A 16436-nucleotide genomic window follows, 5' to 3' on the forward strand; every position below is an offset into this window, starting at 1 on the left:
TGCCCAGCTAATTCTTTGGGTCCTGCAATCAAAAAAATGAAGAAAAAAATTACTTTTAGTAAGCTTATGCATCTTCTGATTCATAACTGATTCAGTAAGCAAGTCCACAGGGATATAATCATAAGGAATCTGGTATCACTTTAATTTTAACCATGTATTACAAAAGCATATATCTTAATAGAAATAAATATCTATCTAATTCTATAGGTTCTATGCAGAATCATGTTGATGTTATTCAGATATAACAAAGGTATACGGTAACTCTAAACATTGGCTTGTTACTTGACAGGTTGGAGCACAAATAGAAACTAAACTTAAATAGCATAAGCTAGACAACTTGCATATCAACTCCACGAAGTATTCTTTATGCAGCAACAACCATTTTAGTTCTTTATAAGATTTGCATTTCGAGAGCATACTGTGGTTATGTTGAAGGAATGTGTGAGAATATTATTCATAAGAAACTATCAAGTATATCTAATTTATTGTTGTAGCACTTCTCTGTCAACAACGGCAACTTTTGTCTTGCATTAACTTGGTTAAGAATTCTGAATCTGAATAATGTTAGGTTTCAGACAGTAAAAAAGATAGCAGTTTCAAATCAAATAAAAGGAAATTCTTCAAGATAACATATGATTTACAAAATAAGAGGACAGTTCAGCTGGATAGTGTCATGTATATTTCAACGGAGAATTAAGTGCCACAAGTGAAATGACAACCGCATATCCATGATAAATATTGCATGTATTAGAGATTAAACATGAGAACCAAAAAGGGGCGCTCAAATTCAATTGTCAGGTCTGAGTCTTGATGGTCTCTAGTTAGTACTAGTATTAACACATTTGGCAAGAATGCAAGCAATTTCATCAGTCTGGGACAGATTTCGTTATTCCCTGCGTTCTACTCATCGAATTTGATTTGGCGTGCATCGAAGAGCAGTGTCTGCGCCGTAGTGGTGTTACCAGGCAAAATTAGGGACCAATTTCTTCAGGTACTGCATATACGTCTCAATCCCAATACTCTCAATGGAGGCATAGACATGGGAAGTAATGTATGCTATAACCGAAAAATTACCTCGCCTAATGAACTAACCGGAAAAATCCAACGAGGCTTGTTGCCTCCGAAAGTTTTATCATAATGCAAAAATCATGAAAGCCTTGGCAATTAAGTTTTGTCACAATGGAAAAATCATGATAGTTGCAAAAGGCGTGTAAACTTACTACAAAAGAGTTTTGTCCGTACTCTTCACAACAAGCAAGCCTTGGCCCGTTGGTTAGAGGAGCTTGCCCGCACATGCGAGGTGCGAGCTTTGAAACCTACTTTTTGCAAAAAAAAATCCGTATAATAAAAAGGAAAATGAATTAATCAGCGATAATGATACCTATTGCATCTTTTTAATAAAGATTGAAAAATCCATGATTGTTGCAATATCTTATATATATTACCATGGATATGTAACTTGTTGCAATATGCAAATAACTATTGCAACGAAATGGGTTTGAGGCAAAACACTAGTATTACGACAAATTAGTACTTTGTTGCAATACAAGTTATTTTTTTTGCAACAATGTGAATACTTAGCCCAACATGGGGAAATGTTGCAATATCTTTTCAAATATTACCACAATTTTATGCTTTTGTTGCATTAGCTAGGCTCTATTGCAACAAGGTGGCAAGTTTATGCAACGAAGTGTAATTGTCGCAATAGGACCACCATATTACAATGCCGCTATGTTTTGTTGCAATACACGCCCTCTTTTGCAACAAAGAATGTGACTACCGCGAAAAAACTAAATTGTGGCAATATGTGGAGGCTATTACCACGAATGGGGGTTTCCTGGCAATATTGCATTCTATTGCAACGAAAACTGGCCGTTGCAATAATTATTGTTGCAATAGACCGAATTTCCTGTAGTGGAAGTAGGTTAACTACCGTCAGGAAGCTACGGCCCGAAATGTGTATCGAATAGAGTTGCATCAAAGATTACGGCGGGAAAGTTGTACCGGAAGATTAAGATCAACTATTTTTTTAAAAAAAAGAGCTAAAAATATGTGGTCTACAAATTATGAGCATAAATGTGTGTCAACAAATAACCGCCAAGTAGTTTTAAAAGACGTGAGGTAAAAAACACCGTTATAGATGTACATAACAATTTTTAATGTAGACATAGGTAGCTACAACCGGTAAATCAAATGAGAAAAAAAAAGAATAGAAAAACACATGATAGCACCTGCCTCGTAACATACGGTCTAGAAATTATGGGCGGAAAGGTGTGTCAACAAATTACCACTAAGTAGTTTTATAAGAAGGGATGTAAAAAACATCATTGCAGATGTACATAACTTTTTTTTGTTTAAGATATAGACATAGGTAGCTACAGTCAGTAAATCAAATGAGGAACAAAAATCACATTAGAGCATCTAACATACGTGGCGGAGTACCCCGTTGGTTTCTGCCACCGGCTAGGTAGCTAAGTTTAATGTTGACGCGACGCTCTCGAAGAATAGAGATGTCGCGATAGTGGCTGAAATAGAGTGCAATGGGGCAAGGTTCTTTCTTGGGCCCTCCTCAATGATCTTTCAAGGAGCGAGAGACCGAAAAGTGATTAAGGCATGCAGAGAGGGTTGGCGAGCGACACCAGAGACAAAACTACATAGGTACATGAGTGTTGAGATGTACACCCATTATTTTTGCGAGAAAAAATCTATTACATAAATGTAATGTACAGGGTAACGCTGGTAGCTGAAAAGATTGAAAATATTTGTGGTTTCTTTCATCCCAAACTAGCAGCTCACTTTCTCTTCTCCGAAGTATTAATCCTGCTGGCCCACCAAGGCAACGGGAAAACACATTGTGAAAACATATTGGCTGCTCGCTCCAAATCCTAATTTCCCTATCAGTCGCCAGTTTGGTTGTCTAGGAGTCGGAACACATTGTGTGTTGCATAAACTGCATTGCGAGTATGGTATTTGACTTTTTTTTTACAGGAGAATGATATTTTATATTGTAGGCCCTGGATTTATTTTTGCTCCACCCAATTTATAATTTCTAAGAGCATCTCCACCGGCGCGTCTCATAGCGGCTCCGATAGCGTTTTCGGGCTGGCGGCGAAAATGGGCTTACACTGGTGCGCCCCAAATAGCGCTGACGCTTTTTTGAGCCCAATAGAAGCGCCGGCAACCCGTGCCGGCCCCTGGGCAAAGGGCGCGAATCAGGCGCGCCGGCGCCTCACGAGGCGGAAAATTTTGGGCGTGGGAGCCGCCTGTCAGCCACACATTCCAAAAGTCGACGCTAGCTGGGAGTGGCGGGGCCGATGCGGTAGCGGCAGATTCAATTTTAACCTAATTGTCGCCTACCTCGCGACGGAAGTTATTGGCGTGCATCGGCGGTGCAGTTCCCGCAGACGCGCAGCGAACCGTCTCATCGCGCCGAACTCTCCGTGCCGGCGTTAATGAGCGCCACCTCTCTCCCGCCTCCCTCCGGCCGCCAATTTCTATGCTTTTATTTGAGATTTTAATTCAAATTATCTATCGGGGCAGCCGGTTTGGAGGTACCGATGTGGAAACAACACCCCAAATAGAAGATGCAGTACCAGAGCCTCTGCCGGCGATTATTTAGAGATGCTCTAATGTGAGCGATTGTGTTCTGAAGGATCCATGGAGGAGAGTACTCGATCATATAACCAGCTCGTGCGAGAAATACATGGGACGATAATGGGTTTCTGTCTTCAGAGTTTACTCATGAAAACGGTCCATCAGCTCATAGCTTAGCTAGAGGCTCTATTTACTCTAATCTAGGCCGGCACATTCGGTTTCAAAGTCCACCTAATGGCGTTTTAGTAAACATTATGTTTTAAGTAGGGTAGAGTTCTCATTCGCAAAAAAAAGTAGGGTAGAGTTCTAAAAAAAATTCCAAGAAGCTCCCTTATTTTCTTTCTTTTGAATAAGTTGCTTATAAATTGATGACTTCCTCAACAGGCACGGGTATGATGGGGCAGATATCCAACGGTGAGTCTCCCCGCTAAGTCACGTAACTCCCGATTACCACTTATTTCGTGGCATCTCCCTCTGACTCCATGACACACTGCGAGGGAGGGCTTGGTCGGCGGCCCTCCCTTCCACCTCTCCACGTAGGAGACTCACCGGGGGCAGTGAGCTTCCTCTCACATGTACCTTCCTGCTCGTCCTATTCATTACACACATAATTATTATTGAAATGATACGGAAATATTGTCGAAATGCTAATAAAATGGTGTTGTTATGCTCTAATATGTTATGTTCATGTACATAGTGCGTAAACACATGGATATCTGGTGGATTTGGATTTGGAACGACAACCATGCCCATGGATAGTTTTGTGGGGTGGACAGAATGAGGCTGATGGATTTGGGCACAGATATGGTTTTGATATATACGTCCAAACCCGCTCCATTACCATTCTTTTCCCAGATCCATATTACTTGTTTTTAATATAGAAGTAAAATATATTAAAAGTCAAGACATAGCCATATTAGCGATAGTTAAATATTGTTCGGATGTACTTCGCTCGTCAGATATTCCTGCCCGATCACAAAAAAGTTCACATGGTACATGACCTTGGATTTTCCTCCTCTCCGACTTCTCCCTTTTCCTCTCCCTGCTCAGGTCATCTCCAACGGAGCGATGTGACCGTTTGCGTCCGGGTTCTGCTTCAGCGGAGCGACGCAAAGTGACCGGACCGTCCGCGGCGACGCAAACCTGGACCAAATATGCGTCAGGTTTGCGTCTCTGCGGACTGCGCGGTCACGCCAAGCGTCCTCCTTTTCTTACCCGGTCCCGCACGTCAGGGATAACGAATCGACCGCTTGAATTTGCTTCTTTTCCCCCTTCTTTGCTGCCCTAGTGCGACGACACCACCCCAACCACACCCATCGCCGCACCGCAGTACACGTCGTGCGCTCGGTCCTCGCCGCGCCGGAGAACAGGATCTCAGTCGGGGTAGGCTCTAGCGCGCACATGTCGCCTGTTTGGGGGCCAAACTTTGCCGGTTGCGCCGCCCGGCCTCGCCGCCCACAACCTGTTCAGTCAATTGCGCCGATATGTTTCTTGCTCCTGATTTCCAAGCTATTGTGCGCGGCCATTGATCCGCAGCTCCTACCTAAGCACCACCAGTTCTAAGGTGAGCTGGTTGCGTCAATCCCTGGGGCATTATCCTGGGAGGACTATATGCATATGAATGTAGAAATCACTGATGAGGTCGTGTGCAAATGCCTACAGACTGATCTGATTGAGCATTAGTGGACATTGGGTGGTCATGAAGACAATACCTAGAGGAATACCATCTTATTTTCATGTAGACTTTTAAAAATTTGGATGTAATAACTATGACTTTATTGAAACTGTTAATTTTGTTGTTTTGAAACATCCCAATTCATACCGACGCGCAAATGCGTTAGGTCACTGTAGGCACCCAGACGCAAACGGATACACGGACAAAAACGATCATTTTCACGTCTTTCAAACGACAGAAACGAAGGCACGCGAACAATTTAAAGGTTCGAAATACGTCGTCCCTGTTGTCGATGCCCTCACACGGCCCCCTGGATCCATCCATAATTACACCTTAGCTCATCACGCAATTAACTGGACAGTTAATGTGTACGCGAGTGGGTGTAGTACTACTACTCCTAGCTACTCAACCGAAAGAATGGACAAGAATGTTCTGCTTCGATCGATCCCACCGAAAAATAGAAGTGGCATTTGATTTGCTTGTCTTTTCGTTGCAGTTAAAATTTATTGTTTCTACTACTTCCTCCGGTCGGTTTAACAGGCACGCACGAAATTTAAAAACGTGCTTTGACCATTATTTTGATCAATAAAATATAAAATATATGTCATAAAAATTATATCGTTGGAAACCTTATTTGAGTACGAATCTAATGATATAGATTTTGTAGACACATAATTTATATTTTGTTGACTAAATTAGTGGTCAAACTTTGCCTTAAAACTCGTGCGCGCCTGTTAAACCGATACAAAGGGAGTACTTGAATTGACATTTTAAAATTAAAGTTACATTTGCGACACAAAAATAGGTTTTTTCTCGAGCCTCATTTGCGCCGCCTTCCTTATAGAAGCCGCTGGGTTGACCCCAAAGGCCCAACACCATCATTACAACATTTGCTAAGCATGAAAAGTGGTTGAAGGACGCATGATGTCCCCTGCCGCCACCACCACCACGGGTGGCATCTAAACAAGGGGATCCTTGTGCCGCCTCTGCCAATGGACAAGTGGGCACTACACGCGGAGATACGCGGCCGCATCCCGTGGCTTGCGTTGGCGATGCGGCACGAGGCCGCCTACTAGCGCGCTTTCCTCATGTGGGAGCACGAGGCATGGCGGTGGGTCCGCATTGTGCGGGATTTTCCAGCCCGGCGAGCCAGTCGCCACCATCGAGGACGAGGACGAAGATGAGGACGAGGACATGTAGGACGTGACGCCTCCTGCCAATGTGAAGCTGGAGGCCATCGGTCCCAAGGACTACGACGAAGATGCGGCTACGACTGCCGCCTTAGAGTTGTCCAAGGCAGAGGGTGACGACAAGTGAACCTGGCAAGGCCTGGAGAAGGCCATCCAGCTGCCCATCATGGTGGCGGAGCACAAACCACCGCCACCACCACATGCCGCGTGGGGTGGCCAAATGGTGCCACCTCCACCGCACTACGCACCACCACCACGGTAAGCGCCACGCCACCGAATGTCCTTGTTTGGGCGTAGCAGTTATAGGCGCCTCCACCGTTCGTCTACCTCGTCTCCGACAACAAAGAAGAAGGCGACGACGCTGGGAACTAGGGTTTAAGTTCAGATTTCTTTCGATGTAAAGTATGTTTAAATGAAATAAATTTCTATCAATTTTTCGCGCGCTTTTTAAACTTCATTCAAAATTGTTCGACTACGGTCAGCGGGCAAAATTATGGCCAACCCGGGTCGAATGGGTGGCGCCGCTGCGCGTGCTAGCCCAGCAGACCGGACAGCCACCACCAATCTATCCACGGTCGATTTAAATGGACCAAAACATAGTGAATGGGTCGACCCGTTTTGCGTCGACCCGCTAAAGATGCCCTAACCACCCCCATCTCCATGTTACCCTCTCTAGCTAGTGGTTTTGCTTATCTCTTCCCATCTCTCTGCCATGTGGGCCATGGGTGGATGGATGTGTGAGAAGAGAACAATAATAACCCCCTCCCCTCATCCCCAGTGCTGTGCATGTGTGTTGCTGGCTGCCATAAGCAACAGGCAAGGCAAGGCAAGCAAAAAGGAGTTGGTGTTGAGATTGGGTTTTCTGGCTGGCCGTGGAAACACTGCAGAAAGCACGCGGAGAAAGAACAAAACTAACAACTACTGGTAATTTGATTTGCAAATCCTCTTGCTGCTTCTTGAACTGGCCGGGCATCGTCGATCTGGGCAAAAAACCTAAGAAACCATCGTCATCTCATGGCCTGACGACGATGATGATACCTGACACGAACGACGCTTGAACGGAGCTGGTAAATCCCCTCACCCTGCTGCTGCTCATGCTTTCCCCCTGTTCATCACCTCGGATGGATTGGGGATCTTCCCTTTTGCTGCTGCATCTGTGCCCCCCTTTTATCCCCTTGGATTAGATGGATGGATGCAAATTGTTTGTAGTTGATCAGATCAGATCTGAGCGTAGAGCTGTGTATTGATGCAGATTTGCTGCAAGAACCGCCATGGAAATTTCCTCCGAGTTCGATCGGGTCTGTGAGCTGTTCATGGTGTAAATAGCCACATTTTTTTCCTATCTAGAGAAAACGAGCCGTCTCCCTGACCTGCCAACCACCGACCTCACCTCATCCATCTACACCCCCGGGCCACGCCACCTCGCCCCACCTTCGCCGGCCGCCGCCCTCCCACGCCGGCCGCCGACCCCCTCCCCTGCACGCGGCTTAGACTCTGAAGCAACCAGGTCGGGTTTGAGCTCCGATCCAGATCGATCTGAACGAATCAATTCCGGTAGGTGACTAGCACTTGCCACATGTTCATCTGCCCTCTTTCTGCACAAACCCTAGCCTGATTCCAGGGTTTCTCATCTTCTGCCTTTGCTTGCTTGGTGTGCAGGGGTAGATCCCCTCATTGATTCACTTGCTTTCTCTATTTGTTTTCTGGAGGTAGCTTTACAGAGAAGCTATTGATTCCAATTAATGCGTATACTCGCAGTACGCGCGTGGCGGTGAGCTAGTCGGTAGTAGCGCCATAAATTTAGCCTAATTGTTACCGTGTTACCTGGATCTAGGTTGAGTGTGTGTTGCAGCAATTGTTTGGTGTTGACAAACAATTGCTGCTTTTAACGTCCTTCCGTAGTGCTGTTTGTAGCCCGCTGCAACGAGGATGTCCTGTTTGATGCTTAAACTTAACCGATGTGTTTCATAGATGACACGACATAAATGTATTCTATCCTGATTTAGTTCAAAAGCTGTAGTTCCTGTATGGTGGTTGCCTGGGTTTGCTAATGATGGGCATTTTTTGTATGGTCAGCGCACTTTTTTTCTATTCCCTCTGAGATAACATATTTCCTGATCAAAGTGTGCTTCTTCTGATGCAGTGATGATGGGAACGGAGTGCATAACTGCCACGCTCAGCGACGATTCTGAGCCCTCTATCCCACCTGGGTTTGGGCCGCTTGCTGCCCTTGCCTTCCAAGGGATCCAAAAGGATGCCAGACCTGCTGATTCTCATCCTATCCCTGTTCAAGTATTACAGAGCGTGAAGGAACCTGTCGAATCCTTGGAGTCTCAGCCCCATTCAGCTCAGAGTCGGAATGACACACACTGTAGTACTTCAGGGAGCTATACGTGCAGGCAGTCGCTGCGTAACAGACCTCCGGTAGACTACAGCCGCTTTGACGTTATTTCTGATGACGATTCCGATGTTGAAGTAGCAGAAAAGGTTGCACCTGCCAATGTTTTAATTCATTCTTTATTCCCTAATCAACTGAAGCTTTACTATGATTTTAATGCTTTCCATAATATTAAAATCTTCTTTCGGCAGGCTGTAAGTTCAGCGAGACGCCGACAGCAATTACCCAAAGGAGTTATTCGTGGATGTGCGGGATGCAGTGACTGTCAAAAGGTTCATATTTGTCTGCCGAATTCCTGTGTTTCCTACTTCCGTGAAGCTGTTGCCTTGTTGTCTTATGTGTTATCACACCACATGCAGGTTATTGCAAATTGGAATCCAGCTGGTGCACGGAGGCCTGTTCTTGACGAGGCTCCTGTCTACCATCCTACCGAGGAGGTATCTTTGGTTTGCTAACTGATGTATCATGTTTTATCTAGTACCATTGCTTTAATGAATGCGCCAATCTTATGATATATTCTCTCGTGAATCAGGAATTTAAAGACACTCTAAAATATATTGAGAGTATACGACCAACAGCAGAACCATATGGGATTTGCCGTATTGTTCCACCATCTTCATGGAAACCGCCGTGCCTTCTTAAAGAGAAGAGTACATGGGAAAACTCAAAATTTTCTACACGGGTACAAAAGGTTGACAAGCTTCAAAACCGCACTTCATCCAAAAAGAGCAGAAGAGGTGGAATGATGAAGAAGCGGAGAAAGCTTTCAGAGCCAGAAGAAAACAGTAATCTTAATCACAGTCAGATGGGGGTGCAACAAAACCCAGAGAGATTTGGATTTGAACCTGGACCAGAGCTCACATTGCAGAAATTTCAGAAGTATGCAGATTACTTCAGCGAGCAGTACTTTAGGAAAGATGCATCGACGAATTTAGCACCATCAGTGGAAGATATTGAAGGAGAGTATTGGCGTATAGTTGAGAGTCCTACAGAAGAGATAGAGGTATTGAACATGGTTTAGCTAAGAACACGTATGTCCATAGAAGATGTGCATGCTGTAAATCGTAAGTTTGTGATATCTGTGGCATGTATTATGGCTATTGAGAGTTCCTACTTAAGTTGTACGGTGCAGTGTGGAGCTGTATGCAATCATGGTTTGCATCATTGCATGTACTCTTACATAGTCATATCCCTTGCATATCAATGTTCTAACAGCTTTTCACCTTGCATTTTGCTTCTTGACTTATTGGAAGTGTATTATTGTGTAGGTGATCTATGGCGCTGATTTGGAGACAGGAACTTTTGGCAGTGGCTTTCCAAAGTTACCTCCTGAGGCAAAATCTGATACTGAGGATAAGTATGCACAATCTGGTTGGAATCTAAACAACTTGCCTAGACTACAAGGCTCAGTTCTTTCTTTTGAGGGTGGTGATATTTCTGGTGTTCTTGTGCCCTGGGTGTATGTTGGCATGTGCTTTTCATCATTCTGCTGGGTAAGAAGCTTGTGATGTTGCTTGCTTATCACGAACCCACGACGATGGGTGTTGTAGTTGTGCTTGTTGTTTAGAGTATGCTGTTTGATATGATCGTATCCTGAGACCTTTTAATCTGTCAGCATGTAGAAGACCATCATTTATACTCGCTGAACTACTTGCATTGGGGTGCACCAAAGATGTGGTATGGAGTTCCAGGAAAGGATGCTGTGAATCTGGAGTCTGCAATGAGGAAACATCTACCTGACTTGTTTGAGGAGCAACCTGATTTGCTTCACAACCTGGTGAGTGTTTTCTCTTGACTGGCAATTATTAGTTAAATATATATTCTGTGCTGTACAAGAAGGTCTTGTGTCTAACTGACATGCTTCTTTGGATTTTCCAACTATCTGTCTGTCCCTTCTGTAAAATACGCCAACACATTAACGGAACATGCATGTAGTAAAGAAATGGTTTGTTTGAATAATCTGAAACTATCACATATCCATGAATATTGATGGTTGAGTATATTTCGCTATACAACATGATGGTGTGTCTGTCAGATATTCTGTGTGATGTTTCCAGCTTTCCGCTAGTTATTTCTCTCTTGTTAATATGCGTGAAGTACATTTATAAGTTAGTTTTATTTTCAGAAGTCACCCATGGGCTTAGGGTAGAACCAGAGATGGTGGGCTAGCCAGCCTAAGTTTGAGCCCTATGCTTAAAAGTCTGTTCTGCGCCTTCTTCTGCCTAGATTTCCATTGTTTTTTTTTGTAAGGTAGCCTTTCAGTGACAATTGCAACTCTTATGCAGGTTACTCAATTTTCACCATCATTGCTGAAATCTGAAGGAGTACAAGCCTACCGCTGTGTTCAGCGTGAAGGCGAATTTGTCCTGACATTCCCGCGAGCATACCATGCTGGTTTCAATTGTGGCTTCAATTGTGCAGAAGCTGTTAATGTCGCACCTATTGATTGGTTGCCAGTTGGACAGAATGCTGTAGAGCTTTACCGCGAGCAAGCTCGGAAGATAACTGTTTCCCATGATAAGTTGTTGTTGGGGGCTGCAAGAGAAGCAATCAGAGCTCAGTGGGATATCCTATTTCTCAAGAGGAATACTGCTGATAATTTGAGATGGAAAGGTGTATGTGGACCTGATAGCACTATATGCAAATCACTTAAGGTAAACGGCAGCGACAATCAAAATTTGTACAAATTTATTTGAACTCAATGAAATCTTATAGCTTTGCAACTTCTTTTCCTAGGCACGAATTGAGACGGAGTTGACGCAAAGGCAAAATCTATGTTCCCCATCTCAATCTAGGAAAATGGATGCCGAGTTTGATTCCACTGATAGGGAGTGTGCTTTTTGCTACTATGATTTGCATCTTTCTGCTTCAGGCTGTCCATGCTGCCCAGAGAAGTATGTTTGCCTTTTACATGCAAAGCAACTTTGCTCATGTGAGTGGGACAAAAGATTCTTCCTATTCCGCTATGATGTCAACGAGCTCAGCATCTTAGCTGATGCTTTGGGGGGCAAGTTGAGTGCTGTTCACAGATGGGGTGTCTCTGATCTTGGCTTAAGTTTGAGCTCATGCAAAAGAGAAAAGGTCAATGATTCCAAAACTGTTCGCAGATCAACTGATGGACCCAGAAGGTCCTACATGTCACAGGCGTCAACAGTATCCTTGGTACCTTCCGTTGTTTGCGATGAACAGAAAGATAAAGGAAATAAGATGCTGAGCTTAGCTAGTCCAGAGACTAATAATGCCTCACCTCCTGTCGAGCAGATGAAATTGGGAAATGTTTCACCATCAAAGGAGCCATGCGTCAAGAATGAGTTATCCTGTCCAATAAACAATGACACCAGTAGATTGCAATGTAATGGAGGGCTTGGAGACCAGATAAGCCAATCATTGAAAGGGAGCAGAGAATCTTCTTTTCAAACTGGAGACTGTAGACCATCACTTGCTGAGCATTGTAACAGGTCACCAACTATGATTCATGACGGAACCAACATCAAGTCCAGTTTAGAAAGCTCAAATACTTCTCATAGGTTGATTGCGTCCGATTCTAATGCAACTCTCAGTCACTTGGATAAGGACCACACACTTATAACACCAGAGACCAATGCTTCCGTAACGTTTGAGAAAGGCAGCAGCCAGGCCTGTGCTGTGCCGAGTCAGCAGTTTGACAAAACTGTTTCAAGGGCACAAAGTGTGTCACAGGAAGCATCAGGCAGTGTGTCTGCTTCGAAGACACTCACACATCCTTCTGTTGCTAAAACTCCACGCGGGAATTTTACTTCAGCCAGTGCCCATCATGGAAATTTAATTTCAGGCAATCAGCAACAACCTCCGCACAGGAGTTTTACTTCAGCCAGTGCCCATCATGGAAATTTAACTTCAGGCTATCAGCAACAAACTCAGCACGGGAGTTTTACTTCAGGCAGTGCCCATCATGGAAATTTTACTTCAGGCAATCAGCAACAAACTCCGCATGGGAGTTTTACTTCAGCCAGTGCCTATCATGGAAATATAACTTCAGGCAATCAGCAACAAACTCTGCATGGGAGTTTTACTTCAGCCAGTGCCCATCATGGAAATATAACTTCAGGCAATCAGCAACAAACTCCGCATGGGAGTTTTACTTCAGCCGGTGCCCATCATGGAAATTTAAGTTCAGGCAATCAGCAACCAAATAATGTATGGCTTCAAAGAATACCTGAATCTCAATCTTCTGTAGAGGTTAGAGCTCGGGGGCATCCATCTACCTTAGCACAACCTGCCCTGGAAATGCACAGCAGGAATGGAGGTGCACAAAGGGGTCCTCGCATAGCAAATGTCGTCCATCGATTCAAATGCTCTGTTGAACCTCTGGAAATTGGTATTGTGTTATCAGGGAGGATGTGGTCTTCAAGCCAAGCAATCTTTCCCAAAGGTTTGTTTTTTCTAGGCTAATTGTTGGTACATCCTTTGGTTTTGGTGGATGCTGGACAATTTTTGTTACCATACATCCTTGAATATTACTGCCTCTACTCATTAATGTTACGGATTAGCCAGATTGTTTCTTTGTCTATGATTTCGTAGACAGTTTGATCTTTGTTTCGCTGCTTATTGTTAACGTTCCATCTTTCTGTTAATGTAGGATTTAGGAGCAGAGTAAAATACTTCAGCATTGTGGATCCAATGCAAATGGCATACTATGTTTCTGAAATATTAGACGCTGGGTTGCAGGGACCTTTGTTTATGGTAATTTCCAGTTTTGTCCCTGCTATGTACCACTTCTTCAGCATCTGGATATCTTATTACTTGATGCATTTCAGGTTACTGTAGAGAACTGCCCAGGTGAAGTTTTCATCAATGTGACTCCTACCAAGTGCTGGAACATGGTCAGAGAGAGGCTGAACATGGAAATACGAAGGCAACTCAGTATGGGAAGGCCCAACCTTCCTACTCTGCAGCCTCCAGGATCAATCGATGGTCTTGAAATGTTTGGGCTTTTATCACCAACAGTAGTCCAGGTGAGACATTGGTGCTTGGCATTCACTTGACTAATTTCTGAACAATCCCCCTTTCTCTGTTGAAATGCCACCTCCAGCTTCCCGTGCCAAAAGACTGGTTTTGAGAAAGAATTGCTCTTGCATTCACATATATTTAGGGATGATGCCAACACTCCCCAGATAGCTTGACAGATTCTCTAGCCTAATACTTTTAGTAGTATTTTTCTTTGGGGTTTCACCTTGTACTTACTAATCCCTGACTCTTTGTACATAATCTTCTAAACTGTTATTTATTATTAATAAACTAGTACTGTTCTAGAAACACTAATTTCTGAACAAACTATGTAGGCAATATTGCAATGCTCTTCTATTATCCTAACGTTTGCAGTTAATGGTGAAAATTATAAATCCAATTCAGGTGCTAAGTTTTTTTTGATTCCTTAATTGCATGGATGATTTCCACTTAGTGGTTCCGCTGGAATTCAAACCTACATTTTTTTTGTTATGTTAATTTGTTGGAGCCATACACTTGGATTTGTGCAGTAAACTGATTTTCAAATCCTTCACAGGCAATCGAGGTACAAGATAGAGATCGCATCTGTACAGAGTACTGGAGATCCAGGCCCCATGTTGTCATGGATAATCGAGAGTTTCAGCATACCCTGCCTCAGGGTCCGGCGAATATTGCCCTGAGGGGGCTCTTCCAGAGAGCTAGACCTGACGAACTAAGAGCCCTGCGAGGTTTACTGGCAAGCAATACCAATCTGGATGAGCGATCCAGGCAGCAGGCCACCCATATGCTTGATGAGGAGATTGCGAAGCAATGGCGCTGACAAGAGTAAATATTAACCGTCTGTTGTATCGTAGATGGCGTGATTTTTTCTAGAAGGCAGAGCGATTTTCTTCTTTTTCTCGTATGAGCATGTTGATCCTTGTGGACAACTTGGCATGGAATGTCTCTCTGCCTTCTCCTTATGTATAAGATCATTCTGTACCAGACATCTTCTCAAAGTCGAAATGACATGACAATTCTTTCTATTGACATTTTTGTTCTGTTACCTACCCATTCATCTTTTTCATGGATTTTTCCGCATGACATTAGTCAGATTTTCTTTTCTTATCAAAGAAACCAAAAGAATGGAACAAACCTGTAAACAGTTAAGTGTTGGTCGCTGTCTACCTGGAAACTTTGGATTTATCCACTTAATGTCCCCTTAATGATTCGGATCTCCTGCAGCTTTTCTCTTGCAAGTTCATGATTCTGATCTCAGTGGTCTGTTGCTTTTATAGTCCCTCTGTCCTGAATTACTTGTGCAGATTTGTCTAGATATGCATGTATGTAGGCGTGTTTTAGTGTATAAATACATTTGAATCTAGACAAATCTGGGACATCTAATTTGGGACAGAGGGAGTATATTTATTGCAAGATCTGGTTTCCTTTTGTAATAGTTGCTGCACTACATTTGCTCTGCTGGGCACTTAATTATGTCGCCAAATTGCTAAAGTTAACTTCGCTGACTCATCTTTCTGGAGTAACAATATGTTTCACTATCTTTGAAATTCATTTTTGTATTTTGTTGCACAAATGGTGTCCACTGTACTGTGGTTAATAATGTCTTTCTGATGTCTTGTTCAGGGGATACCTGGAAGAACCATATCTCTGGGTATTGACAGATAACAATACACTTGCTCTCCTTATTAGCTTAAATGTTTAATTTGTCTTGGGGTTTCTGATATCACTGTCCTCTATGTTGCTCCAACTTTTCTCAGAATTATGAAGATTTGAATTGTTATATCTTATGAGCTATTCCATTGTTATCTTGCAGATAGCGGCACAGCAAAAAACTCACCTTTCAATGTGCTGGCATGTAAGTTATCTTGTAGACTTTTACGCATCTGATCTTCTACTCTGCTCACTTCATACATGGGGGGGGGGGACTATATGTCAATCTGCTGCATTTCTTGAAGAACATTATTGAGTGTGTCCTACCCATAATTTATATCTGTCTAAACACTATGAACTAGTTGGACATATAGAGGTGTTCCTGTTTACTCTACCATTTTTACTCTTGAGTGCCAAATTTGTTTTTGCCTTGTTTTCTCCATGATCGCGTGATTCTAGCTGCTTGTTTTCTCCATGATCTCGTGATTCTAGCTGGTAATTATATTTGTGTGTGGGCTATTGGTTGCAATTGGCTTGCCTTGTTAGTTCATTTGCCTCAGCCGGCAGGGGTGGTGAGTGTTAGGGTCACACAGTGTCTAATCTCTCTACTTGGTAGTCAATAAGGGAATACGGATTCGAGGTACTGAATAGTGATGCTGAGACCATGTATTGAGGACTTTGGACGTAGGTACACCAGTAGAGTTTGATTTCACCTATTTTTTTTGTTTGTTTCAAATTCATTCATCCGATGCTTCAGAGCTATGTGAGGATTCAGAAAAGATCATTTTTCCCATGTATTTAAATTCCTAATGCTGGGTGAATATAAATGAATGATAGAAAATTTTCGAGACCATACAATGGACAAACTACGCGAGAAGTGGCTAGATCCTAGTTTCTGAAGTTGGCTGGCAATGTCTTATAGAAGATGTCTTGTTGTACATAT

General features: G+C 43.3%; 1 protein-coding gene across 3 annotated transcripts; it reads left to right on the top strand.

The window, feature by feature from the left end:
* Positions 1 to 7287: 7287 nt before the first annotated feature.
* On the top strand, positions 7288 to 14868 carry LOC124706948 (lysine-specific demethylase JMJ703-like). Of its 3 annotated transcripts, XM_047238611.1 has the most exons (12): positions 7289 to 7526; positions 8603 to 8946; positions 9049 to 9129; positions 9217 to 9294; positions 9390 to 9860; positions 10126 to 10350; positions 10473 to 10634; positions 11143 to 11511; positions 11594 to 13268; positions 13476 to 13579; positions 13654 to 13851; positions 14400 to 14868. In XM_047238611.1, exons 2-12 carry the CDS (start codon positions 8605 to 8607, stop codon positions 14661 to 14663), a joined length of 3969 nt encoding a protein of 1322 aa, XP_047094567.1. In that variant the 5' UTR covers positions 7289 to 7526; positions 8603 to 8604; the 3' UTR covers positions 14664 to 14868. The 3 variants fall into 3 exon arrangements, with proteins under 3 accessions (XP_047094565.1, XP_047094567.1, XP_047094566.1); XM_047238609.1 differs by having other exon boundaries at positions 7288 to 7526; positions 8603 to 9129; XM_047238610.1 differs by lacking the exon at positions 7289 to 7526 and adding an exon at positions 7989 to 8013 and having other exon boundaries at positions 8603 to 9129.
* The last annotated feature ends 1568 nt before the right edge of the window (positions 14869 to 16436 follow it).

This window comes from Lolium rigidum, chromosome 4 (genome assembly GCF_022539505.1).
Source record: "Lolium rigidum isolate FL_2022 chromosome 4, APGP_CSIRO_Lrig_0.1, whole genome shotgun sequence".
NCBI classification, from domain to species: Eukaryota; Viridiplantae; Streptophyta; class Magnoliopsida; order Poales; family Poaceae; genus Lolium; species Lolium rigidum.

Bases quoted from the DNA above. Each gene is read 5' to 3' on its own strand.
- LOC124706948 (XM_047238609.1), top strand. From the start codon at position 8,605: ATGATGGGAACGGAGTGCATAACTGCCACGCTCAGCGACGATTCTGAG. The intron at 9,295-9,389 runs GTATCTTTGGTT...CTCGTGAATCAG, and splicing joins TCTACCATCCTACCGAGGAG to GAATTTAAAGACACTCTAAA. The intron at 13,580-13,653 runs GTAATTTCCAGT...GATGCATTTCAG, and splicing joins TGCAGGGACCTTTGTTTATG to GTTACTGTAGAGAACTGCCC.